We start from the raw sequence: 27,640 nt of genomic DNA on the forward strand, positions 1-27,640 counted from the left end.
GGACGTTCGCGCGAAAATCTTCCAACATTGAAATTTTTCTTAAAATTTCACCAGAGCTAGTTTATTAGTTACTTTTATCAGAAATGTAAAAAAATGTGGGGGTCACCGACTTCGTTTCCGAGATACGATAAGCGAAAGAGGGCGCGTTAATGCTCCCAACCCATGACATGAAAACAAGACAACAAGTTCAGTGGGAGAAAAGGGGTAAGGGGTGAAGTGCTCGAGTTGCCAATAGGAATCATGCAGAGTATTACAGGTAAGTTGGTTGGCAACGAGAGGTTGGGAACAAACACAACAACATTCCCTGGTTCCCAAGCAACTGGGGTCTTAAGACCCTTGGGAACAAACACAACAACACTCCTTGGTTCCCAAGCAACTGGGGTCCAAAGACCCTTGGGAACAAACACAACCACATTTCTGGTTCCCAAGCAACTGGGGTCCTAAGACCCTTGGGAAGAAACACAACCACATTCCCTGGTTCCCAAGCAACTGGGGTCCTAAGACCCTTGGGAACAGTTCCCAAGCAACTGGGGTCCTAAGACCCTTGGGAACAAACGCAACCACATTCCCTGGTTCCCAAGAAACTGGGGTCCTAAGACCCTTGGGAACAAACACAACCACATTCCCTGGTTCCCAATAAACTGGGGTCCTAATCTCCAGGACCCTTGGGAACAAACACAACAGCCAACAACAGCAACACTGAGGGCCCACTCTACAGGGAAAGCTGACCCTGTGAGGCTATGGGGCAAAAGGGCGAATTGTATGGAGCACTTCACCCCACAAATACACGAAGTGTATTCCCCATAGACGAACAGCATGCAATATAAAATAGGTTTAAATCTTTACGCCTATAAAAGTATATGAGTAGATATGTAAATACAAGACTATTCAATTATCATAATCATTCCTTTTGAATGACTTGGCAAGAATTCAAAGAGTGCTGATTTCCAATTGAGAAGTTCAGATGCCTAGGAGTGACCAGAGTGTAGGAAAATTTAAGGTATTCCTGGAGGCTAAAGTGACCCTTAACAAATCGCTTCAATAAAAGCAGCTTGAAATATTGTTATACCACAAAATAGATATGTTAATATTTTTTTTTTTTTTTTTTTTTTTTTTTTTTTGCTCAGTTGTATTTCTATTTAGTAAAATATGAAACTAAACTTAAAACATTCCCCATAGCAGGCTAATTGGAAAGTGCAGGATCTCCAGTTTCAACTGCAAACTAATTATGTTGGTAGACTTGCCCTTTTTGGCATCTTACTCGCACTAGTTTAAAAGAAAGATGACAAGGTACCTTTCTCTTATTTAATACCGGTACCATAGCAAGTGTACTGAAATATATTGTTTGCACAAAGACAGAGCAATGCAATCCGGGCCATATGACATCAAAAACTGCCAGCCATGGTCTGATGTTATCACATACAACTTCTTCTTACAGGCTGCAGAAATTTTAATCTTGTCCATCGCAAATTACGCTCAGAGTTCATAAATATATGTGGAAGCTTCATTTCATCATTTAAAACCATGGTTCCTATCTATTTTGCAGAAAAAACAGATATTTGCAACATGAATAAAATTATTTATATATATAAATATATTGACCTTGCACTCCAGGACATCTGTTGCCAAGGAAAGGTACCAGTGTTTATGCTGGCATTTCTGATTGGTTTCGCAGGTAAATGGACTCTCTTTTAAGGGAGGAAATGCCTTATATAGAGCAAAATTGTGTTATTTACTGCTGGAATTGCACATTGCTGGCTTGAAAAAACATGGCGGTAAGGCAGCCGGAACTCACGCAAGAATCAATCAGGGAAGAAGTTGCGAAAAAATATGGCGTATTTGAATAAATTGGATGCTTGTTACTCTAGGATGCATTCATTGTAGATACATGTAGAATAGCTCCTTATGGTTTATCCTTCTGCTACTAGACTCGGCAGGCTTCAAATACGTGTTATTACGAGTACGTCATGATATGTTCGATGTTCCTTGCGTGACAAAGTAATGTATTCACTACAAATCAAGCTTTGATCTTAAAATCATCACTTTTTACTTACTATGACGTACTCACGTAAGAAATTGTGTTATTGTATTTTATGTCTAGGATCAAATCCTGGCTACAATTGTTCAAATCCCCTTTCAATTATAACCGATTTTTGTTAAAATGCCAGTCACATTGGCACCCTTAAATTCCTCGATTTCCTTGTATTAAATGAAACTGTTTACTTTTTCAGAATCCTCATTACATAGGTCTAAATATTCTTTAAGCTGAAAAGCTTCTTTAGCTTTGAATTAAGCTAAAATTTGTCCTATTTTGACCTCAGTGACAAGGGACGAAAAAACACCACCCCAGCCTCCAGGAAAGCTAATTTTAGGTCACTCTTCTTCAACTTTGAGCAGCCAAATTATCAAAGATGTCTCGTCTACTCAGGTATTAAGACATGACTTCGATAATTCCACCGACATCTTGTAATTTCCAGCCCTTATAAACGATGGTTAGTGGAAACGGCAGCCTGCAAAATGCTCGACGTTTTGTTTGTTTCCCTATTGAAAAACTCATTTATCGCCGGTCTAAGATAATGTACAATAAAATCAGCGTATAAATATTTACACTTAGCTTTTCGATTCCACTTGGCCAAAGGTAAACTCTGGAGAAATCCGGAGCACTTGTCAAAGTTTTCACTGACCACTTTCGGCGGGAAAGAAGGCGACGAGGCTTGAAAGACATTCACGACGGCTTTGACTCTTGTTGACTTTTCTCCGGCTTGACAAGAGAGTAGCATTTTCCAGTTAAAATTGTCTTGTCTTTATAAGTCGTTAATGATCACATAGTCTTGGGTAAACGGAGGCACGGTGTCTCCCAACGCCATACAAATTGTGTTCTTGTGAGCTAGGTTCGTGCTTTCAGTTTTGCTGTACTGTCAGTTCTAGCCGCAGGTTTGGAGACCACAGGACCTTGAAGCCGATTCGAGAGAGTGAAAATATTCCGGCAGAGGCAATCTCTTTTTGTGCATAAGTTCCTCGGTTGCTGGATCGGATACCTGTTAGTACTGGATATCGCCGGTTGAATTCATAGCTATTCATCAACACGAAGCCTTCGACAACGCATCAGCGGCATATTTATCGTCGAACAGCGGAATAAAATGTGTAAAACTGGAGAGTAGTTCGTGGCAGAAACCAGGATAACTTAAAGTACTGATGATCGATGTTGAAGCAAAAACAATCGAAGGGTATCACAGCGACTAATTATTGTCAGAACCATTCTAGAGCTCAGAGAATTTGAAGTAAAATTAATGATGTCTAGATGAAACCGCATGGTCTTGATTGACATGATAGAATAGGGGCAATATGATTGGCCAGCCCGAAATTGCACAACATACTGGTGCAGAGGCGACTTTGACCTTTGAATGTAATGCAAGAGTGTTAGTCTTGCAGCCTATTGCGTGACAGATCTGTATATTTGACTGGGGTGCTCTTTTTACTTCTCTGATCTCACATTCATGGTTGTGGCATTAACTTTAATTTATATTACACATAAATTGGCATTAATATTCCATATAAATTCGCTTATTTGGATAAATTTCACTTCGTCACTCGATATGACCTCAGCGGCTTCGGGCGACAAAATATTTTAAATTAATTGATGTAAGCTAACTTTCTTTGTCTGAATTCATTTTAGTGGGTCTATTATACAAAAATATTTCGGTTTTAAAGTCCCTTAAGGAAAATCTTGCCTTAAAGAATTGGATTTGCGAACACTCGAGACTGGAAAATGTGACTAATTTGGTCGCGCGCGAGGGGAGAAAATGAAAAAATAACAAAGTTCCAACATTGGGAATTCGCTCATTTTTTGTCAATCAGTAGAGATTTATCGGTAAAGGTGGTATATCCTGAAAAAAGTGGGGGTCACCGACCTTTTAAGAGAGGAAACTGCAAGCGAAGGTAACGCAACGGCTACCAACCCTATACGTGTTTGGAAAGTTTTCTCAGCGCGCGCGCTCGTGCATGACGTGGCGTGACGTTGCGACATGAATTACGTGCGCAGTAAGGATGCGCATAAACAATTAGCGCGAACGTCCTTAAGTTACAGAATGATCGCAAGTCAGTGGTACCAATTCAATAGAATCGCGTTCGTTAACTTGATGCGTCTGAGCTTAAGCAGGGAAACGTCGAATTAATGAAATGTACCGATAACGATATTTTCGCCGTCCAAAGTAGAAATTATTCATGATGAGAATAGGCAGAACGGAAGACAAGTAAAGAACAAGTAAGAAAAGTTTTACTAACTTAGCTTCAAATTCTCTTGTTATTTTTTCACATAGGTACCTTGACGGCAACAAACTCTCTAAAGTACCCTCAGATGCATTTAGTGAATTGAAGAACCTTAAATATCTGTGAGTGATTTTAATTAGTTATTTTAATTTGAAAACGTCAAAATTCAATAAATAAACCTTTTCAGTCCTAATTATATAATACCTCAATATTTATTAAGTTAGTGGTACATCAAGAAAACAGTCCAGTTCGAGTTTGTAGTGTCAGTTTTAGCTACAGTTCTGAGTTACCGATGTTAAATTGTGTTGATTGTAACGGCAATAAACTGTCATAATTAACCCAAGAGTGAAATTAATGCGTGTAATTATGTGAAATTATGCGCCTACTGGCGCGACGAGAATTGATGATGATGATGAATAAATGTTAGAAGAATTAGTATTTTGAGTTAGAACCCATGAGTGAGTTTATTTTTCTTGCAATACCCACACAGGAAACTCGATCGCTTTATTCTCTGCTGCTACGCCAAGAAAGCAATTGAAGGAGTTGAATGTGAATCCCCACTCGATGAATTCTCAAGCTGCGACGATCTCATGAAGAACAAAACTCTTCAGATCTGTATTTGGATTCTGGGAATCCTTGCCTCGCTTGGCAACCTTCTTGTCATAATATGGCGGATCATTGACAAGGAAGAGAACAGGGTTCATTCGTTCTTGCTGAAAAATCTGGCAGTCGCCGATCTGTTGATGGGCGTCTATCTACTGACAATCGCAATCATGGATGTGAAGTGGCGAGGGGAATATTTTAAACATGACATCGAATGGAGATCTGGCGTGGGTTGTCAAATTGTTGGAGTTCTTTCGATGCTCTCCAGCGAAGTATCCGTTCTGACTCTAACCATCATCACCATGGACAGATTTCTTTGTATCGTCTTCCCTTTCAAGTTCAAGCGCCTGACTTACAAAGCCGCAGTTTTCGCGTGTATTGGGGTATGGATATTTGGTGTAGTTATATCTGTGATTCCCATCGCAGGCCTAGATTACTTTTACGACAAGGGCGAAAATTTTGGTTTCTACGGCCGCTCCGCCGTTTGCCTTCCTCTTCAACTGTCTGAAGGGACACCGGCTGCCGGCTGGGAATATTCTGTCGCTTTTTTTGTTGGTATGAACTTCATATCTTTCACGTTCATCCTCATTGCGTACATCACAATGTTCTGGACGGTGAAGCGTGTCACTCGCGCCGTAAGATCGACAAATTTAAACAAGGAATCCGCCATGGCCAAGCGCCTTGTCTTCATTGTGATGACAGACTTCTGCTGTTGGATGCCTATAATTATCATCAACATTTTGTCTCTAACTGGAAATTTTGAGGATCCGAAGAAAATTGCTTACGTGTGGATAGCAGTGTTTGTTCTTCCACTCAACTCTTCTCTTAATCCAATCTTGTACACGTTTTCCACCGAGAGAACTAAACGAAGCTTGAGTCGGAAGCGGAAAAACGTCACTGGATTTGTTATGAAGACGGTAAACAGCCGTGCAACAGGTGAGTACCACCAATTCTTAGAAAAATAAAAGGAAGCTGCGATAAATAAAGTTAACGCAAGTGGCTGCCCTTCTTCCCTATTAACCTGGAAAGCAGGTATTTTCTGCATTTATGCAGCCCTATTAGGGTTGAGCAAATTAAGCTGTCATACTCTTGCGCATACTTCAATAAAAAGCTACTGAGCAGAAGTCACTGTAATACACACACAAGTGCCAGTAATCAACATTTCAATTAACCTGAGATCATGCTCTCCCTCCCTACTTATCAATTAATAATAAAAACGTCTGATTTCATTTTACACTCTAATTGGCAACTAATGCCGGCGCTTGTGCCCGGCGTTGGCATCGATTTTGTATAATTAACTAATTTCACCGAGAGGAAATATAGAACACATGTTTGCGGGCGATCCCTTGAAAGTGTGTCAAGCCTGTTCTTTATCTGTTTTTTGTAATAACACCTCATTTTCTTAAACTATTTTTAGCTGAAAACCAGTCTGGGGATTGGCTGAAAACCCATGCTGACAACACTTTAGTTTCCACCGTCCTCTCCAGTCCTATGCCATCACCAAAAGCGGCGGGAACACAGGGACGAGAGAATAAACAAGTGCATGCTAAACTCAAGCTGATTGAAAAAGTTAATATTATGGAAGATGGAACTGCAGGGGAACGTTCAACAGTAAGTGCTTGGACGAATACTGTTCTTTGTAAAATATAAGAGTAAAATACTCAGCTATACACCTTATTCATAAATGGCGGAACGCGCGGAAGAGTTTGGGTCGAGTACATGAAAGCGAGGCTAGTGAGGCATCGGCTTCGAACCAAAGCAAAGAAAAGTATGGCGAATTGAAGTAGTATTTGATAATTCTTGAAATATCTCGTCGGGTAGAAAGCGATTCTTGGGTTTTGATGACTGCCATTGGAATCCCTGGTTTGACAACTGCATAAACGGTCGTATGGATGAGAAGTCAACACAAATCATGGAAAAATTTCGTCATAAAACCGCATCGATCTTCTTAATCTCTTTACTACCTTGTGTACAGTTGTTATCCGTATTACTATAGTATCGTTTTAATGGAAGACTTTGAAAGCTTGCAAATATAGATATTATAGAGACTATAGCGATTTTGCACGTCTCTGGATATGGAAAGTAAAAAAAAAAAAAATCGCCAACATTGTGCGACTATCGACTACGCAAACAGGTTAAAAATATTTCAGTGCAGTCTATCGTTTTACAAAACTTTCACCCACTTAACTCGGCATTCGAACCCGAGTCTGGATTACAATTGTACACATAGGCGTACGGGCACCTTCGGTCCTGGGGGGGCGGAGACTCTTTTGCCCGAAAAAAAACGTCGAAAAATGGCATTGGTTGAAAGCCAAATAAAGGGGCATATAAAATGGAAAAACGTGCATTGATATAGTTGTGTACAAATTTCGCCTGCTTGCTTACGTTTTTTAATTAATTTCGTGGCGTTGTCGGAAGGTGTCAATGCACTAAATTCTTTTTCGAAAATATTTTTATTATTTATTCACTCTAATTCAGCAAAAATTAAATTAATTTTGGGGAGCCAATTTACATTGTTTTCCCCCATTTTGAAAGTAAAATAAAAGCGTCTAAAACATTTACGGAAGAATAGGATTTAAAACATTTCGTTGAAAGTTTTAAGCTAGCCCTGAGAACTAAATGTTTGAGTCGAATGCATTAGCTTCATCGCAGCTTTGTTTCAAGGTCTTCTACTAAATCCACCGTGCGCGCTCAAGCTATGGAAAAGCTGATTGCAACTGAATCAAACTGAGGGGTCACGCAGAATTTGCGAGAAAAGTCGAACATTATTATAGCAATTTGCGAGAGGAAACGAACGCAGATGCATTAGAAATTTGGACTTTTTAACCTCAAAGTTCGGTATATTTCCAATACTTTTCTTGTTGATGTAATTCGTTTTTTACGTAATGTTGACTAGACTTTTCGGCTTATTTTCTATTTTTTCTTTAGGCTTGTTGCCCGAATTCTCAGCATTTTGCCCGAAAAATTTTGGCACTGGGGGGGCTGCAGCCCCCTCGCCCCCCCGCCTCGTACGCCTATGATTGTACACGAGCAGGGGGTGTAGAGACTGAAAGGATCGATGCGGTTTTCCGACGAAATTTTTTCCATGATTTGTGTTGAATTCGAAACCATACGGCCATATCTGCAGTTGACAAACCAGAGATTCCAATGGCAGTCCTCAAAACCCAAGCATCGCCTTCTACCCGACGAGATATTTCAAGAATTATCAAATACTACTTCAATTCGCCATACTTTTCTTTGTTTTGGTTCGAAGCCGATGCCTCACTAGCCTCGCTTTCATGTACTCGACCCAAACTCTTCCGCGCGTTCCGCCATTTATGAATAAGGTGTATACTACACACTTAAATGCGATACATGTAACGAGGCAAAGCGGCCTTACGGTGTTGACTTGTTTTTCTCTGTATAAGGGCTTTTACGGCTAACGGTTAATTTCTTTTAGTTAAGGGTAACAGAAGTACAGTGTTATAAATTAATTTCCGTTGTCTGAAAATTTAAACATTAATTTCCATTGTTCTAAAAAGTTAAAAGTTGTAATCGCCGTTGTTTTACAACATATTTAAAGTCTTAGGATGATTCTGTAGGTTGCAGATATAGAGAAACAGTTCGTAACTAGAATTTTTTACGGTTAACATTTTTTTTACGGCTAACGGTTAATTTTTTTTCAATTTTCACTCCTTACGGCTAAATTTTTGGCTAACGGGTAACCCCATTGAGATCCTCCTGTATTCGCTGTTGTTTCAGGGTTATGTTACGGCCTGGTGCGAGGAAGGAAAAACGCTAAGTATGGTGTTACTGAAATACTTTGGAAAGGAATTGAAAGAGGATTGGAGTCGAGAGGCTGACATAGTACAGGGCCTGTCTTGTGGTGAAGATCCACATGCCAATCTACTTCACTATCGCTGGCACTCCAAAAGTAGGCAGCCATCCTATAACATAATAATTGTCTATTTAAATTTAACATTCATATTATTGTTCAGACTGGTATTCCCGCCCAACCGCAAGGTGGTGGCTAAGACTAGCTCTTTATTTAGAGGCAGACCATGCTTTGATTAACCGAACACTTTCAATCTAAACTGCACTGTTTACGGAAGGCAAGAGGAGGGTGCAGGTGTATGTAGTGTGTATCCTTTTGCACTGATTTGTAAGTTTATTTTCATAAATTCCGTTAAGTACATTCGTGTATAAATAATCAATATCTGTTGCTGTTATTCTTCAGCTTGTGATCAAAGTATTGAACATGGAAAACAGAGGATTCGGGCTTTAAACTCAAACAGTTTGTAAGTTCTTTTAATGTATACCATTCATTTGATGAGCGTGATGTCAGTTAAGCGTAATGTAGCAGGAATACATTATATCGTTTTGCTCAAATGCAGTCTCAAGAGTTTACACGAAGATATTGGATCAGGTTTACTTTAACATAGCACTGAAAAGAACGTAAATGCAACAAATAATAATAATCTTAAAACTCTACCTACATGCAAGGGGAGACTCATCCTCGGAGACCCAGGGGCAGTTAGTGGGGGCAACGGGCAGCTCATCGGGACAACGGGATTTTCGGGCGAAAGTTTACAACATAGAGCGTAACAGCCCCTGGGCACTTTGTCTTACCGAACCAGTTCCAGAAGCGTTTGAACTCCTTCCTCTTGATTGGCCACAAAAATATTTTTGTGGCCAATCAGCGAGGTTGACTAGAAGAGCGACTCTGACGTCTTCTTACACGAAGTTGTTTTCCTCATAGACTCGTCGTCGTTGTTAAGCCCGTCCATCGGATGATATATACTACGTGGGTCTCAGATAAAAAAGCAAAACAAAAACAAAACAACGAGGCCTGGGAATATGTTAAATGTAGCATAGCGCAAGGAAACCAAAAGTTTTTAAAGCTATACGCGAGCACCTCTTGTTTGTAAGTTTTGTTTTTGTTATTTAAATATCCAACAAATTAAACAAAAACCCTTTGTTTTAACTGTCAAGCTGGCAACAAAATAACAATAGGTGACGACAGAGATATATTCACTAACGCGTGGCCCGTGCAGTGAAGTACCCAGACCGTGGCAAGTTCCAGAAGTCGGTCAACGACCGAGAAAAAAAATAAGAATTGTTGTTTACTCGAATTACTATTAAAAAGCGCGCAACTAACAGTTTAGAACTGGCAGTCGTCTAAGGCTTATTTTTTTTCTGAGACTCTCCATGTAATAGCATCCGATTGATGGGCAGAGCATCCACGACGAGTCTATGAGGAAAACAACTTCGTGTAAGAAGACATCAGAGTCTCCTGGCCGGTCCTCGTCGCTGATTGGCCACAAAAATATTTTTGTGGCCAATCAGGAGGAAGGAGTTCAAACGCTTCTGGAACTGGTTCGGTAAGACAAAGTGCCCAGGGGCTGTTACGCTCTATGTTGTAAACTTTCGCCCGAAAATCCCGCTGTCCCAATAAGCTGCACGTCGCCCCCACTAACTGCCCCTGGGTCTCCGAGGATGGGGGAGACTGTTTCACGTATTGGGACTCAATAAGTTGTTACTGTTACTAATTGTCAAGCACTTCTTCATTCATTTCTTGAACTTTTAATGTTACTTCTCAGCTTAGGAATTTCTTTATTCCATAATGTTAAGTTTGTTAGGAGTGATGAAGGGGGTAGGGGGTGGGTGGCATATATAACGGTTAGTTTAATTTGCTGGACAAGCTTTGTATCGAGCGGTCCTGGTTCAAGCGCTATTCTTGGTCTTTGTGTGGTGTTCTTAAGCAAGGTAGTGGGTATTGAAAAACTGTTAGCGCAAAAGTGCTGGGGAGGCGGTAACCATTAATGGACTAGCATCCCATCCTGGAGAAGTAGCAGTACTCCTAGTCATTTTATGTTTATGCTTGAGTTATGCAACATTTAGCATGAACTGACTTTAAGAAGAAGATAGCTCAAAAAACGATACACTATATACATCTAGGCCCTTTAATATAAGTACCAACTAGTTTATTTCGGTTTTCCTTTTTTAGCCTGATTTGCTATGAGTTTGTGTCGAGTTCAACTTTGGAAGATTTCCTTTGCGAGAAAGGAACTGTTCTTGACTGCGATGGAGTGTGCGCCATAGCATGTGACGTCATCAGTGCTATTGAACGATTACAAGATCATGGAATACTCCATAACAATATCACAACAAACAACATTTTGATTGGTCAATGCCCAAGAGTAAGTGAAACAACGTACACTCCTATTGGGTCCATTTTTGCCACTAGTCTCGGATTTATTCTTGCTTTCTATTTCATGAATCGTTTGAGTGTGATATTTGAAAAGAAATTGTTGGAATTTCTTCATTTCTTCACAACCTGCCAAAGTGAAGTACTATTTTTGTTGTCTGGTCAAGTGCCTTATAACTTGTACAGTGACACTTAAAAAATAAACGGCATGATATGCTATTCCGAGAGGTTTTGGCGTTTTTGGTTTAAGGCCTGCAAAGGTGTGACTCATTAAGAGATTGGTATGGAAAAAGCCACCCTGGCATGTAAAGCCTCGTTTTTATGTTTTTGAAAATATGTATTTGTCCATGTAATGTCTCATTACATAAAAAAAATAGTTTATTAAACTTCATGCTGTTATTCATTTTAAATTGATCTTTCCTTGACATGTATGGTGATTAAATTCTGTTGAAAAATGTTTCTTTTGGGTAAAAAAATTAACAGTGGTCATTATTGGAATGGGTCTATTGCTATAATTTATTTTTTTCTTGCGTTTGAAAACATTTTCTCACTCGATCATTGCCGTTCCTATATATAGCTTCCCCCGATAATAGCAGTCTTGGGTGGATTTTCTCGAGTGTCCAAGCTGCATGAAGCTGGCGCGTATACCAACTGGGCGGCTGATAAACAGAGCAGCAATGGCAACGATATTGAACAATTTGGACAGTTGCTTGCTACCTTATTAGGAAATTTTCATGGCTCTTGTGAATACGTCAAGGCAAGTATATGCCAGTGTGTGTCAGAAAAAGTGCATTACTATATATGAGGTCATAGTCTCTGACATAATTCGGTAACAGGCTTTTAGGCCGAAGCAACACTTTTCTAAACTTCGGGACGGCACTGCAAACCCGGGGGATACCCGCTGTTTGCGAAAGGCGCGGGATCTGTTACAGCGAAGGAAATCTTCGGAGACGACTAGAAGACAGAACTTTGACACGATCGCCCCTAAGAACGACTGCGTGGGAGGCTAGTCCAACGTAGACTTTAATTTGTAGTTCAATAATATTTTGCAGTACAACTCTGTTTTTAAAAGACTAACAAAGGACGCAATGTAGGATTACAGCATAGCCAAAAAGCTTAATTACTGAACTAAACTGAACTTTATTTGTTTTTGTAAGCCATGAAAAATTAATTAGTTTGAAAAATATATATAGGAGATAACATTTTAACAAAAAGCTCACTTTCAACGCTAATTACGTAAGTACTGTTATGATCTATAACAAAACAACGGGTAGTTGTTACAAAATATTTTCCTCCTTGGCTTTTCCATTTTTTTTTTATTTTCTTACTCATACTTTATTTTCTTCCCTCACAATAAAATGATGAATTGCTATGCATTTAAAACTCTACCAGCTTTAAAACGAACTACTTATTACACCCTTAAATACGTCAGTTTGATGGAACATTTATTGGGCACTAAACAAGCATGCCCTAATTACTAATTACTGATTCTATGTTGTTTTTTTCCCTTAAGCTGCACGAAATAATGAACCTGTGTTTCGAAGAGACAGTACAGAACAGGCCCAACGCGTCCAACATTCGGGAACTACTGGAAGAAGTCTGGTGCACCGAGGGAGTCTGGGATAAATACCTTTAAATAAAATTTACAGAAACTGCTATCACTTTATGAATTACCGTATTTAATGTGAGACCAACAATGATGATTTCAAATTGTCTGTTTTGATATAATGCACAATCTTTGCTCCTGTTTACATTTTTGAAGCTGCCGTTATTTTTATCTAAAGCTTAAACAGCGCTGACCAATGTTACATGTAAAAAGAGCTTTGTCAGTATTTCTTCCTAACTTAAACATAAGAGAGTAAGACTTAAAACATGAGTTATTTTGTGTAATTTACTATATTCGAGTGATATAAATGCTGTCATTTATAACAACATAAAGAAAACCAGATCTCAATACAAATAAAGTTTCTTGCCTGTTGTATTATATCACTTGCCTCAACCGATTCTGAATTGTATTCTGGTTATCGATAAATGTCTTCATACCCATGCACACCTGATACATATGTCATTTAAGTTTTCACTTTGATTGTTAATTTTTATTTTCACTGCTTTTTTGTCGACTGGTAACAGAGTTGCTAGCGCTCGCTGTACACACGACTTTTCTATTTCTATTCTAGTTCTGCCGGTATTTATTTTATACTCAGTTTTGCCCCATTTGCCTCATTTCCCTATTAACACATTTTAAAGCTGAGGTCAGTCAATGTTAAAAACTGATATTTGAAACTGTGCATCTGAAAGACTATTCTGTAACATTCTTCTCTACTTTTCTTATGCGTAAATTAGTACAAATACTTTATTGCACTTGTCCGATTGTATCTGAGGAAGAAATATGTGTTTACGAGTTAAGTCCCCAATACGCATACTATATACAACCTTACAAGTTAAGCCTGGCACAAATGTCGCCATTTATTTCTCTCTAACTGATACATATGTTTTACTTTTCATTTTTTTCAACGTGGCTAAGCAGGACAACAGGAGGAAAAAATTCTCTTTTGGTTCTCAAGGTATTTTGTAGTCTATTAGCTGAGTTGTTCTCGATGCACAATAACGTGCAGTACATTTTCTTGACTCTCGATGTAAAAACAAATGCCATGGCTACGTACAATCCCTGAAGAGTGGTGAATATGATAAACGGATATTCAAAATACTTTGACACAAGAGCCTTTAAAACCCCAAATATCCAAGTAAAGCCCATCAAGATGAAGATCTTCAGAAACACGATGGCATTAGTGCGATTCTTTATTTGAAAAGTTGCTCTTCGTGATTGATTATCCGTTATCTTTATAGCTCTTACAGTCAAGACAAAGAATACTGTATTAAAGGTCATGGAAAAAGCAACCGGAATAACAAAAAAGTACAAATTTGCAGAAGAGTTGTTTATCCAACACCCCTTAATACCTCCATAGTGAAAAGCAACCACGTTTGACTGGTCAAGAGCAACACACACGACAACAAAAGCAAAAGCAGGAAGCCAACCAATCATAATCCTACGTACTAAATTTAAACATATTTTTCTTCTTCTTGGATTTGTGTGTTGGATGCAGATTTTGGAAAATACCAGCCACATTTCAAAGGCCATGATCGACATCCATGTGAGAGAAACTAGGAAAAAATAATGCAACAGAATGGCAATAATTGTACATGCAACTTTAGCCTCAATGTACCCAGTTGCAAGGTAGAGCCAATCAGTCACTAAATGCGCAAAGGAAAGATTCATGAGATTAATCCCAGGTAAGGTTCGAAGTTCCCTAAACAGTGCAAAGGTCACTAAGACGGCAGCAAAGCTGATAATTGACACGGAGAGCCCGATGAAGGTCACCAAAGCCAATACAATGTTATTCTCGTTTGTTTTACGACCACTTTCGTAAACGGAAGAAAAATTTGTACAAACCAAGACAGTGTCATTGATTAAGAGAAATCTTCCTGGCTCAAAGACTTCTCGTGAAATATTCCTGTACAGTGAACCGTTTGACAAGATATCGTACTCGTTTTCATTTAACCCAACTAAAACACCAGAGCAGTTTAGCTGTGGTTGTTTGCAAACTGTGAGAATACCGATAGGAACTAGAGATCCGTTTATCCATTCCGTTTCGTCCGTGTAATAGTCAGCCTCTTGAAATATTTTTCCTGTATCCCTGATTTTTACTTCGTTTTCTTTGAAAGTATATTCGTGTGGATTGTAATTCTCAATTAAAGCACAATTAAAACGCTTGACGGCTACTTTAAAGACAGTATAATTCGCTTTGTTTAGCACCATGGAAAGAGAGCTCATTGCAGTTTTGATTGTTTCCACAGTGAGGTTTTTTTGTATTGCGGGGTTTATTTTTATGTTGAAAACCACAGTTGAGACAGGACCAGAAGGATTTCCAATAGATATTACTGAAAGCAGTGTTTCATTTATGTTAAAATTATTTATTATGGTTTCTTTAAAGTTGATCTCAGTTACTAATGGAATCAACGAAGATGAGATATTGGACTGCATCCATACACTGACGCTGAATAGTTTTTCACGAAGGGAATTGAAGTCAGATGGTGCAATGCTGGGGCGACACATTTGAAGATAAAAGTCGTAGACATATCCTTCTAGGCAAACGACTTTGTGTTTACGAACGTTCGAAGTCTCTTTGTCGGGTTGGTCACCTGAAAAGTCCACATCCATAACAAGAGAAAAGGGCTTTGGGAGTGGTCCAGGTTCCTCTCGGCCAGGTCGCGGTTTTGAACTTCCTGGTCCACACACAAAGTTTGTTGCGTTAATGGCGAGTGCACAATATGGATTAAAAAAATTCTGTTGCATCGTAATATCGTTAACATAAACTACCCTTAAAGGTCCCGCAAGACATTTTTGCTGCACTTTTGTTGGAGGAAAGCAGTCGGAACACTCATCTTTAGGAACGAGTCTGTGGCAATATCTGCGAGCAGCGTCTTCGGGAGACTGCCAGGAAACTTTGTCACAGAACGTAAATAAGAACTTCAATATTTGATCACTTTGATAATCTTTTGGTGCTGTAACATCACAGTTGAATTGCAAATTATAAAATAAAAGGCCATTAAGATTTAAACCGTGACATTGTGCACAGTAATGGTTTTTATACGTATTTCCTTTGCGGTCGATAACAGGCAAGTTGTCTTTGTGATTATTATGAGAAAGTGTTACAGGGTTACTGATACAGCGGTAGTCAATATCCTCTTCAGTCCAGTTGCTAGGACACGAAGCAATCATCCACACGCCAAGCGCTTCGGTCAATGATTCACTCTCCACACATTTCCATTGCTCATAATCTGGGTTCTTACTTTCTTTAGATGCAGTCCCGGATGAGGAACAGAACTGGTCAAAGTCCGCACAACAGTCTTGAAACATCTCACAGCTGCTGTCACAGAAACACTGAAGCCTTTCCTCTGTTCCTCCCAGTTCTCTCTCTCGTGTGCACCGCCCTCTGCAGGAAAACCAATAATCTTGGCATAACATCGTAATATTTATGTCTTCATTACTCAGAGTTGGCAAAGGAGTTGTTGATGATGGTGACTCTGGAGGCGAAGCTGAAGTTACGTTCTCATTCCAATTTTCCATCCCATTATCTTCAGGTTGTTGACTGTCTCGTGATGATTCCATATTTCGGCGAATTCGCCTTTTCTCATCACCTGAAATGAACGCATAAACAGTTCCCGTCACTTTTGCCTTATTCATGGTGTGAAGTTTTAAATTAACTATTATTATTAAGTACCTTCAGATTATTAAAACTATCTTTACCTAGCTACATTTATATAATAAAGAAACCTTTAAAGTGGAATATAAATTTTAAATTCTAGTACAGGTACTACAACTAGCCCATAACGAGGGGCATCGATCGTCCCTACCTGTTTTCTTCGATACAAGCTAGTTACAATCCATTAAGAGGCATGTGTTTTTATTGCATTGATATTTAAAAAGCGTTGTTCCCAAATGGGTAAATGGACTTTGAGCGTGCTTTGTACGAAAAGGATACGACGTACACTGGTGACTTTATTCCAAATGTGCAAGCTGCGAAAAGTTTAAAAACATTTCACTCGCAATAATATAAGGGAAACTTATGAAAAATATAAATTAGTACCGGTGTATATGTCTCGTGAAAAATAATCAAGTCGCTGTTGGCAGCCTTAACTCTAGGCGTGTTTTGTTTTTCCAGTTTATATCCTTTTGAAGACTTAAAGGCGGCCACAAGCTTCAAGCTTTAAAATGATCAAGACGCTTTAATTGCCTCGTTAAAGTAAACAGTAGAGTGTTAATGCCTTACTACGTGCGCATGCAAATAATATATTGTTTCCTCGCAAACAAAGTAAATATCTCGAAAGACTAAGTGCTCTTTCTTTCTAAAATATAAATAAAAAATATCTTTAAGACAATTTGATTTTTTTTTGTTATATAAAGCACGCAAGGAAGTGACGAGGTACTCAAGAAGTGGCTTACTTCTAATGTTCTTGAACAATATCCAATCAGACGTATTAACTTGTTACACGCAGCAGCCAAAATATGCACTTCAAGAATCAGGCAATAAAAAGTGTCGCACTTGGAATTTAATTGAATCTGAGGATGTATTTAGTGCGCTTAAGAAGTTGAGCAATCTCACTAGTCTAACTATATGTAACAGAGGGCTAATGTTTTTTTTAAGTTTGCCGTATTTTATAAACACTTGAAGTAGGTAACTTTATTTTAAGATGCATAAGCTTGGAATCCAGCTGTTTCTGTTTGCCATGGTTAGGTGCCCCCAAAATCTCGAAAGTTATTATTTCTACGCATTCACGTATACAGTGAAGATAGTGAACATACTTTCAAAGAAAAACGTCTTACTTTAGTGAGATATTTTGAAAACAGTTTTCCGTGAATTTTTTTCTAGCATGTTACGTGTGCAAATCTTACAATAATTTTGCTGGTAAAGATATAGATTTTATATTTTCAGAAATTGGAGGAAAGCAACAGATCTGTTTATTTTATGTTTCGTTAAAGTTCCGAGAACCTATAATTATTGTTACTCCGATTATTGTTTTTTTAGGCACTGTATTACCTATCCAAAAATCACTAAAATTATGCTTCTTTTCCTTTTAAAAAAGCAAAATAAAGACAACTAAACTCATGACCATTACTCAAACAGTCTATAACATTTGTCTGCAGAAGAAAAGTTTAAACGTGTGTTAAATCATGTGTACATACCCTTGGGAAAATCTTTCTGAGTGGCATCTAGATGCGGCATTTCTCGACGAGGCTTGCCAATAGTGTTGTATTCCAGTTTTGTCGGGCATTCCGGACACCGAGTTTGCAGGCCGAGCCGTCCGATTTTGTTGATTTGTTTCGGCATAAAAGAACAACCACAGAAGAGTATTGTAAAGCTTCCTAACATCAAGCTGAAGGTGACAGAATAGAAAATAAGTCTCTTCATGAAATTCATGGTCCCAATGTTGACATGTACTGCTACACCCTCTTAATGAAATGAATCCAGAATCCTATACGTACATATACACTCTGCAGTATGCCCTCAGGCAGCCACGGAAAGTAATAGTCGGAAAAATGAAGACTTCTAATGTAGATTCCATTAAGATGTTACTAATTTAAAATCTAATCAAAATACGATACAATATAATAGTGGAAAACGAATTAGCTTAAGACAATTGGAATGGGAAAACTCTGAGTAAATAACATCAGCGTTAGATCCTCCTTACTATGTCAGTAAATGGATGTTTTTGGAATGATGACTTTGTAACAAAGGATGTTTTAACAAGAAGCTAATGACAGGAAGAGCTGCTGAGAAGGCACGCAATCTGTTTGATCAAAATATTAAATATATAGAGTGACTCTTTATTCTCAGTCTCAGATTCACTTACTCGCATTAAATGTTCTCTAAAGAAAAAAAAAAATATAAAAGATTCGTCGACAGTTCTGTTCATTGGTTTTTAGGTCAACTTTCTTTATTTTGTCCATCTAATCTATTTCTTCAACTTTAACTTTATACAATATACAAAAAAGTGTTTAATTTACTTTTTGTACCTGATGACGTTTTATGTGGCTTACTCCTTGAGAAAAAATAATAGTAGAGCACTTTAAATATTAATTGAACCACTTTCAAAGCACTTTTTTCTATAGGTAAATATGAAACACATTTTGCACTTTAATATTTTATCTTCTGCGACGGCTTCCTCCAGTTTATAGATAATAAAGGACGTGTAGATTATGTTTGACGTGAAAATTTTTAAGTCGTTAGCACCTGTACGGTACCCAACATTAAGTGCGATAACGTGGTTTTCATGTATATTATTTCATACTTAACCTCCGCGACTCCCATCAGCTCAGTTAGCTTAAAATTTTAGTTGATGCGTTTGTGGCCGAGTACGAAACCTGCATTTAAAGGACCCCAGTCAGCCACGCCTTTGTTTTTGTTGACATACGGGAGTTTCGGTATAAACAAAACGCGTAACACAAAAAGAAGAGCTTGGGTTTCCCACGTCCAAAAACTGGTTCAGTAGTTTGTCGTAGCTTTTTTTCTTAGTTTACAAATCCAGTGCTAATTTTGATTGTGTGCGCGTCGAGCAAGTCTTTACGTCTTCTGATTTATCACCGAAAACGCGCGCATTTGATTGTTGACATTCAATTTCCTGAATTTGTTTTAATAGTGCGTATAAAGTTCGCTGGTAAGAATGGTTGAAATCGACTCGTTCCTGGTATGTTACAGTTAATTGACCTCATCTGTCCCGTTCACCGATGTATCACTAACGTGACTTCAAGAAGTTGCCAACGCTGTTCAGGTTTTCTCCATAGTAATTCTAAAGCAATACTGTACTTTCGGTTCTATATTGAACCTCGTCAGTTTCTCCTGTATTTTAAGTCTAAGTCTATTTGTCGTGGAGTAACAGAGAAATCTCTACCTCACTCCGCCCGGGACTTCGTAGCCAGGGAAAATGCGTTCTTTCGCGGCCGATTTTATACCCGCAGAAGAGATCGAAAGTTTTGGCCTCTGGTTGGTTTCGATCCAAAGTTGTGTTGTGTAAGGCCATTTTTTTCCTGTGTCACGTGACAACTATTCTGTGAAGAGGTTGGCGCAGGGTAGTACTTCGTGTAAGTGTAAATGGTAATAGTAAAAAAAGTAACAAAATGAGAAGGTGACAAGGTAACAAATTCAAATTTATTGTAAATTGTTGGGATATTATAGGTTTTCTTACTCCAAGTACAGTTTTAAGTCATTGATTTTATAGCTGGTGACAATGTATGCGGTGTTAATACACGTTCAATTGGTTTATATGTATTCTAAACGCTCGGGACATTATGTGTGCTCTTACACCGTGCTGGAGTCGGGGTGTGAGGCTGTCTCAGTGCTATCGCGTGTAAGTATCAGTTCCAGTGCTGTCACGTGGCTCTCATTCAAACTGTTATGCGGGTCCTCTATCCAGGTCGAATTGAAATTTAGAAATGTTGATTTTTCAGGAGGGAGAAAAACCTGGAGAACCCGGAGAACCCAAGACCCCGGAGAAAATCCCTCGGAGCATGGATGAGAACCAACAACAAACTCAACAAGACGCTGGGTCCGGAAATCGAACCCGACCGCTCTCACCACTGCGCCATCCCTGCTCCCCCATATTTATCATATTTAGCAGCATTGTAAATATGGAACAACGAAGCGGCGTTGCGAAAAATATATATTATAATCATTTCATCGGGCATTGTGGCGTATTTTGCGGGCTAAAATGGAGAATTCAACGGGCCAAAATATATTTTAGCCCGCTGCCGTGGACCAATCAGAAACAAGAAAATAACGAAACCAGATAATCAGAACTGAAAACCATTCAACTGTTCGCGCCGTTTTCTTGCTGGCTGGGAAAAGCTGGCATCACTTCAAGCTCCTTGAGTCGAGAGGCTTCCATCTGCAATTGCAAACTGTTTTTAAGCTTTATAACGACAAAATTGTTGAAGGACTGAACGGGGAAGCAAATTCTCAGTCTTCTCAGCTAGATGAAGAGGAATTACAGAAACTTAAAGAAGAATCCAGGCGGCGAAGTAAATGTAAGTTTGTCTTCGCCGAGCAAAACTCGCTCAGTCGAATTTCAGGCATATTCCAAACTGCCAGTTCAGTTAACAGCACAATTAATTTTAACGCTTCTAAATGACGACTATTTCTTTGCTGCCGATAGAATTTTGTAATCTCCTTTTCAAGCAAAGATTGTTTTGAGCAATTTTGCGGTTTTCTGCCGAGTTTTGTAAACTTTTAAACCTGGTTACAATCAGAAATAAACGCCGACTCGCAAGTCGGCAGTGTTCAAGATATCGCTTACTGTTTTTGATTCCTTAACTAAATGCCCTCTGAAATGATTATAACAGTAGCAGAGTTGATGTTCTTGGGCGTAAATATGTTTTTGGCCCTTCTCAGAGCTCATTTTAGCCCTGGCCTGTGGCTCGGGCTAAAATGAGCCTGAATCGGGCCAAAAACATATTTACGCCCGCGAACATCAACTCTATTGTTATATGACTCATTGAAGAAACGATGACCCTGTGAAATGCATAAATCATGAACGATTTGAACCAATAGTTTTCTGGGTATACAGCTTTGGTAAGCTAAGAAACATTCTTTTAATCGATAATCAAAATATTTTCTTAGTTTCTTTTTTACAGACGAGGATGGATTATCCTATTTACCAGTATACCGTTTGGGTGCATCATTTATCTTTATCAGGGGCCAACGATTCTTCAATCAAGTGTATATATCAAGAAAAATACAACGCATCGCACGATTGCGGCGCAACATGCATCTCAAGTTGAAGTCTATTCCATTTGCTTCAAAAATGATTCAAGGAGAGAATGATCTAGATATAACTGTGTTATCTCATTCACAGAAGTTAAACGTTGTGACAGGCCTACACAGCTCCCGCTGTGTAAGAATACAGTAGAACCCCGGTAACTCGAACTCTGAAGGGAAACGGAAAACAGTTCGAGTTAGCGGGGTTTCGAGTTATCGGGGTCGATCACAGGCGGCCCAAGCGCACTATGTGAATTATTCATAAAGTTTTAGCGAACGTGACCCTTGCCTTTGAGCGGTGTTGTGTTACAAAGATGCGATTTATAAGGGTTTGTATGGGAACTCAAAGATTTTCTTTCAAAAGGAATAATATGTAATGTTTCGCTAATAAAATCGACTAACCTTATTGCCTTGTTGTATACTTTGTTGTTTGTCCGCTTCTCAGGCCATTTTGAAGCGTTTTCGGTTAGTTAGCGCTGGCTGGTGGTGTTCCACTATAAACGAAGTGAAGGCTGGAGACCTCTGAGCGAACCCTCGCCACGCGAAAGCTAATAAATTCTAAACAAGTCAACGCAAAATCCCCGAATTGCCACCATTTAGACCGCAGGTTAATGTTCTAACCGTACGATTCGCGCTAGCTTCCAAATTCCCTTGCACGGGCTCTCGAAGAGCTCCGTTTTGCATCGATTCTGCCCATCTTCACTTCGCCATTCTCCGAAATCCGAACGGCTGCACTACGAGATTCAAACACTAAAGCTTAGCGACCGCGTCATAGCGACAAAATGACATTCACCCGACGGGAGGGTCGCTACTTTTGCCGCTCGCAAAATGATACCGTCGGGGGAGCCGGTGCGTGTAATTCGAACTGAAACCACGCGCGTGACCTGTCACTTGAAACTGCACTTGAAACCGCAAAGGGTTTCAATTGATCTGACACTGATTTCAAAACCAGACAGCTCGTTTCCAACGGTTCAAACACTTATCAGAATTTATTTTTTCGCAAACAATCAAGTCCGTTAGCCATTGGATTTCAGTAAGATTGTTTTTATAGATAGATTCATAACAGTTCTTTTAAGAGCTACATTTCGTTCACTGTAGACCTGTATTTGGCCGTCCGTATACGTATTACACGCACCGGCTCCCCTGACGGTGTCATTTTGCGAGCGGCAAAAGTAGCGACCCTCCCGTCGGGTGAATGTCATTTTGTCGCTATGACGCGGTCGCTAAGCTTTAGTGTTTGAATCTCGTAGCGCAGCCGTTCGGATTTCGGAGAATGGCGAAGTGAAGATGGGCAGAATCGATGCAAAACGGAGCTCTTCGAGAGCCCGTGCAAGGGAATTTGGAAGCTAGCGCGAATCGTACGGTTAGAACATTAACCTGCGGTCTAAATGGTGGCAATTCGGGGATTTTGCGTTGACTTGTTTAGAATTTATTAGCTTTCGCGTGGCGAGGGTTCGCTCAGAGGTCTCCAGCCTTCACTTCGTTTATAGTGGAACACCACCAGCCAGCGCTAACTAACCGAAAACGCTTCAAAATGGCCTGAGAAGCGGACAAACAACAAAGTATACAACAAGGCAATAAGGTTAGTCGATTTTATTAGCGAAACATTACATATTATTCCTTTTGAAAGAAAATCTTTGAGTTCCCATACAAACCCTTATAAATCGCGTCTTTGTAACACAACACCGCTCAAAGGCAAGGGTCACGTTCGCTAAAACTTTATGAATAATTCACATAGTGCGCTTGGGCCGCCTGTGGGTCGATTGAGTATTTAATTTGCCGAGTTAATAATTGACAGTTTACTGATTTTTTAGCACTTCAGTATACAGTACAGTGCAAATTGAACTTATCTTGCCAGAAACTCTAACACGACCACACAGTACATTGTTATGATAAGAGTGGAAAATTGGTTGTCAAGTACGTGATCTGTTCGTTGTTCTAATCAATGGGCAACCGTGGCGAGTTGTAAGAACCGGAATTCGAGTTATCGGGGTAAATTTCACCCAAATTTTGTTCAGGGGAAACGAATTTAGTTCGAGTAAGCGGGGTTTTCGAGTTATCCGAGTTCGAGTTAACCGAGTAAAAATGACTGAAAAGTGGGGTCAAATCCAAAGGAAATGGAAGTTAGTTCGAGTTAGCGGGGTTGTTCGAGTTATCCGAGTTCGAGTTACCGGGGTTCTACTGTATCTTTGAATATCTTTGGGATCTTTGCCTTTAATTTTGAGTCTGGATCTTACGAGTATGTCTTTCAGCGATTTACTTTTTTTGCACGAGATAATTATCTCCCTCAGCAACGGCTGATTCTTTGTTAATGCAAGTGCTATGACACAAATTCAGAGTATATAACATTTCATGTAAACACACGTCATTCTGCGGATCAAAACAAATGCTGACGCTGACCAAAAACCGAGGGCTCTTTTGGTAAACATTCAGCCGGCTTTTCGTTGACGACGGGCCGGAAAAATACTAGCATGGTCGCTTGAAAACCTTTTCACAGAGAGAAACGCTTTAAAAAAGGCATATATTTAAAATGTCTGGTATCTCAGCTGACGTTCTCGGTCAGATAATTCTCCAAACTTTCACGTACTTTCCAGAGTTTTTCTCCGGAAACTACACTCTCGCGGAGATATTTTGGACTGTCCGTAACAATGGAACTATCTTGTCATCCATCGCCAACACGACAGGTCTCGGTGAAAATGTAATACAGAATACTGTTGACCTTTATTTGATGGTCGCGGAGTATATGAAACCAACAACAGCAGCGCCGACAAGTAACACAAACGCGTAAGTACAAAATAAATGATGTCACGTCAAGCCCGCTTAAAATTATTTACGGTCTCACAGACAAGATATTAGTCATTGATTTGCTCTCGAAGAGTATATATTAGACATTTAGTGTGTGCCGTACGTGCTTTTGACGGTGCTTTCGACAACAAGGTTAATGACGCAAGCAGAGCAGAAAATTTCTTGAAAAGCGATTGCACATATGTCATGTATGCCCCCCACTCTAGAAGCAGTACAATACGCAATTAACACATTATAAACCTCTAAAGATAGTAACAAAAGAAGTAAGACAAAGCTACGACACACAATTATACACTTAAAACAGTAGCCAGCAAAAGCTGTTAGATAATCAGCTACTAACAAACAGGGTCTTGCATTTCTCATAACACGTAAAGACAATAACATTACCATTACATTACAAACTCTGGTTTTGGATGAAAACAATATTCAAATTTCATAACAGGGTCGTAACCAGGTATATTTTTTCATCGCTGATCCCAAATTTTAGCTCTAAATTTTGATTCCTGATCCCCAAAATGTGGCAACATTTGATCCCTGATTCCATTCTGATTCCATCTGATTGGCCGATCCGGATGCCATGACTTGTGACCCGGGATTCCGGGTCTATGATCCCGATCCCGAGGCTGTGATCCCTGATCCCATATACCTGGTTACGACCCTGTCATAAAGAAAAAAACAAGTTTGTATATGGCCTAAGTTTTGGTTTAAATTACGGATCTAAACTTGAACACCGTCTATATATAGTTTATCTGGTTCTGCCCTACTAAAGTAGGCGGGCTTACCATCTTCTTTAGCCTTTTTGAACTGTTGCATCTTCTTCTTCCTGCGTTCCATAATTTCCTTTGGGAGGTCCGCCGATATTCCAAAGCCTTTGCCTTTCAATTTTCTAGCGTTTGACATAATCTTCTCTCGATCAGGGTATCGTAGGAATCGTGCAATAATCTGCCTAGGTTTTTCATCGATGGAGTCGGGGCGCTTTCCGATCCGATGTACCCTTTGAAATTCTATTTCATCGGCATTTTCCATACCAAGCTCCGCTTTCAGAAAGTCCACCAGGACTTCCCTCGTGTCTTCCTCCGCCGTGCCCGCTTCTTCAATTCCGAAAAAGCGTAGGTTCTCACGCCGCTGATAGACCTCCATACAGAGTTTTTCGTCTTTGAGCTGGTCAAGCTGTTTTTGCATTCTTTTCAGTTTCGTCTCGAAGGACTCTCTTTCTGCATTAGCAAAATTCATCCCGCTCTCTATGTCTTCGACCTTCTTCACTGTTTTCTTCTGAAATGACTTAAAGCATTCAAATTTTGCCTGAAGCTTGTTAACTTTGGCGTCCACGGATTTAACGTAATTCTCTAGGTCTTCAAGTTTGGATTCAACTTTCCCCAGTTTCTCTGTTACGAGCTCTAGTTTTGGCATAATTGTCTCCGCCATGTTGGATAATTCTTCGTCTTGAACGCAACTTGTTTCAGTTCTTGTTAAGGTTGCGGTTGCGTTGTACTTTATCTTTTTATCGTGTATATGGATTAATACCTCCGTTCTCGGTATTTATCTCTTATTTAATTGGGATAACGTGGTTTTCCATGTATATTCAGTGTTTCAGACTCAGCCTCTGGTTCTCCCAACAGCTTAGCTTAAATTTTTAATTGAAGCGTCTGTGGCCAAGAACGAAACCTTCATTTAACCTAGTCAGCCACGCCTTTGTTGTTGTTGACATACGGAAGTTTTGGTATTACAATATACGCGGAGTGTGTCAAAACGAAAGAGATTAATGTGAACATGACTGCTAAAGTAAATTAAACCATCTTCCCGTACCACAACTTGCGGCGATGCAATAAGATTTTGCTTCACCATACAATTTTCACAATTTCAATGGCATAGAAAATGGCGGAGGCTGACTAAGAACCTTTTAAGGGGAAAAAACTAAGAAACATTTCAGTGTTGACGAAAACCTTGCTTGAAATAATGGCATAGTGCAAAGTCACGACGAGTGTTTCTGGCCATAGATGGCCGTTTACACCGATTTTTTCAATTAATATAGATAATTTTAATATTGTAATATAGTTTAAGGTACAACATTTTAATATATTTGTAGTTTTTAGCTAAGGGCCGAATCGCACTAGCGGACAAATTTTGTAACAATTGGTAGATTTCATCGTTAACGCGTCACTTGTTACAGAAAACAAGTGCGATTGCGTTTTTTGAGACCTAGAACTTGTCCAACATTTCAGGAAAACAAAGAAGCAGTTGTCTTATGATTGGTCCGCGTTGCACGCGCGATACATTTTGTCAAACATTCGCAAAAACAAGAGCGAACGACTTGTTGGAAAAGGGCAAATTTTGTCAAAACGGACAAATCGTCAAAGGGGCCGATGTCCTGCCTCAAGGCAGGACAATTCATGACATGTCGCATTTCCATGTCCCTCGTAATGCTTGATAACAATACGTTGTTGATTGGCTATTGTGTTTGGCCCAAATTGCACCGAAAAACAACACGCACTCAAAAATTGTTGGGATAGTATGCAGAGTGATGTGGCTCTCACTATCATAATTCAGCCACAAAATCTTTCCGCGATAGGCAAAGCATATTTATAAGTGAAGTGTTTCGGGTTAATGTAAGAATGAGAAAAGAAAAAGTTATCTTGAGACGACTCATTATTATAAATGCGAATTGTTTTGAATTTTTTACCGCGTGGTAATGCATATTTGATGTTTGCCCAAGACGGCCGTGCTGAGAAATGTACAGGGATGCCAGAGGCACGTGCACAGCTATTGTACTAATAATTTCACCTTTTGTTCTCTTCAAGATGTCTCTGACTTGTCGCGACAATTTTGTTTTTGTCAGAAATGTCATGACATTTTAAACTTGTCCGCTAGTGCGATTTGGCCCTAAGTGCCGAATCACACTAGCGGACAAATTTTGTAACAATTGGTAGATTTCATCTTTAACGTGTCACTTGTTACCGAAAACAAGTGCGAATGCGTTTTTTGAGACCTAGAACTTGTCCAACATTTCAGGAAAACAATGAAGCAGTTGTCTTATGATTGGTCCGCGTTGCACGCGTGATAGATTTTGTCAAACTTGCAAAAACAAGTGCGAACGACTTGTTAGACAAGGGCAAATTTTGTCAAAACGGACAAATCATCAAAGGAGCCGTTGTCCTGCCTCAAGGCAGGACAATTCATGACAAGTCGCATTCCCATGCCCCTCGTAATGCCAGATAACAATACGTTGTTGATTGGCTATTGTGTTTGGCCCAAATTGCACCGAAAAACAACACGTACTCAAAAATTGTTGGGATAGTATGCACCGTGATGTGGCTCTCACTATCATAATCCAGCCGCAAAATCTTTTCGCGAGAGGCAAAGTATATTTATTAGTAAATTGTTTCGGCCAAATGTAAGAATGAGAAAAGAAAACGTTATCTTGAGACGACTCATTATTTTACTGCATGAGATACGTACTTTAAAT

The 27,640-nt window shown here is 39.4% G+C and overlaps 3 protein-coding genes across 3 annotated transcripts; 1 reads left to right on the forward strand and 2 right to left on the reverse strand.

Moving 5' to 3' along the window:
- Positions 1-4,082: 4,082 nt before the first annotated feature.
- LOC144637503 (uncharacterized) lies at positions 4,083-13,027 on the forward strand. Its single transcript, XM_078496607.1, has 9 exons — positions 4,083-4,098; positions 4,320-4,391; positions 4,760-5,808; positions 6,290-6,483; positions 8,614-8,785; positions 9,089-9,149; positions 10,859-11,051; positions 11,637-11,816; positions 12,573-13,027. Exons 3-9 carry the CDS (start codon positions 4,860-4,862, stop codon positions 12,693-12,695), a joined length of 1,872 nt encoding a protein of 623 aa, XP_078352733.1. The 5' UTR covers positions 4,083-4,098; positions 4,320-4,391; positions 4,760-4,859; the 3' UTR covers positions 12,696-13,027.
- Positions 13,028-13,553: 526 nt separating this feature from the next.
- LOC144645559 (uncharacterized) lies at positions 13,554-18,032 on the reverse strand. The gene is made up of 2 exons (XM_078505138.1): positions 17,805-18,032; positions 13,554-16,258 (listed from the first exon to the last, which is right to left on the reverse strand). Exons 1-2 carry the CDS (start codon positions 18,028-18,030, stop codon positions 13,554-13,556), a joined length of 2,931 nt encoding a protein of 976 aa, XP_078361264.1. The 5' UTR covers positions 18,031-18,032.
- A 6,862-nt stretch (positions 18,033-24,894) lies between these two features.
- LOC144641367 (uncharacterized) lies at positions 24,895-25,587 on the reverse strand. The gene has a single exon (XM_078500416.1). It carries the CDS (start codon positions 25,585-25,587, stop codon positions 24,895-24,897), a length of 693 nt encoding a protein of 230 aa, XP_078356542.1.
- Positions 25,588-27,640: the final 2,053 nt, after the last annotated feature.

The sequence above is a fragment of the Oculina patagonica genome, chromosome 1 (assembly GCF_052425735.1).
Source record: "Oculina patagonica isolate OP01 chromosome 1, crgOcupat, whole genome shotgun sequence".
Lineage (NCBI taxonomy): Eukaryota > Metazoa > Cnidaria > Anthozoa > Scleractinia > Oculinidae > Oculina > Oculina patagonica.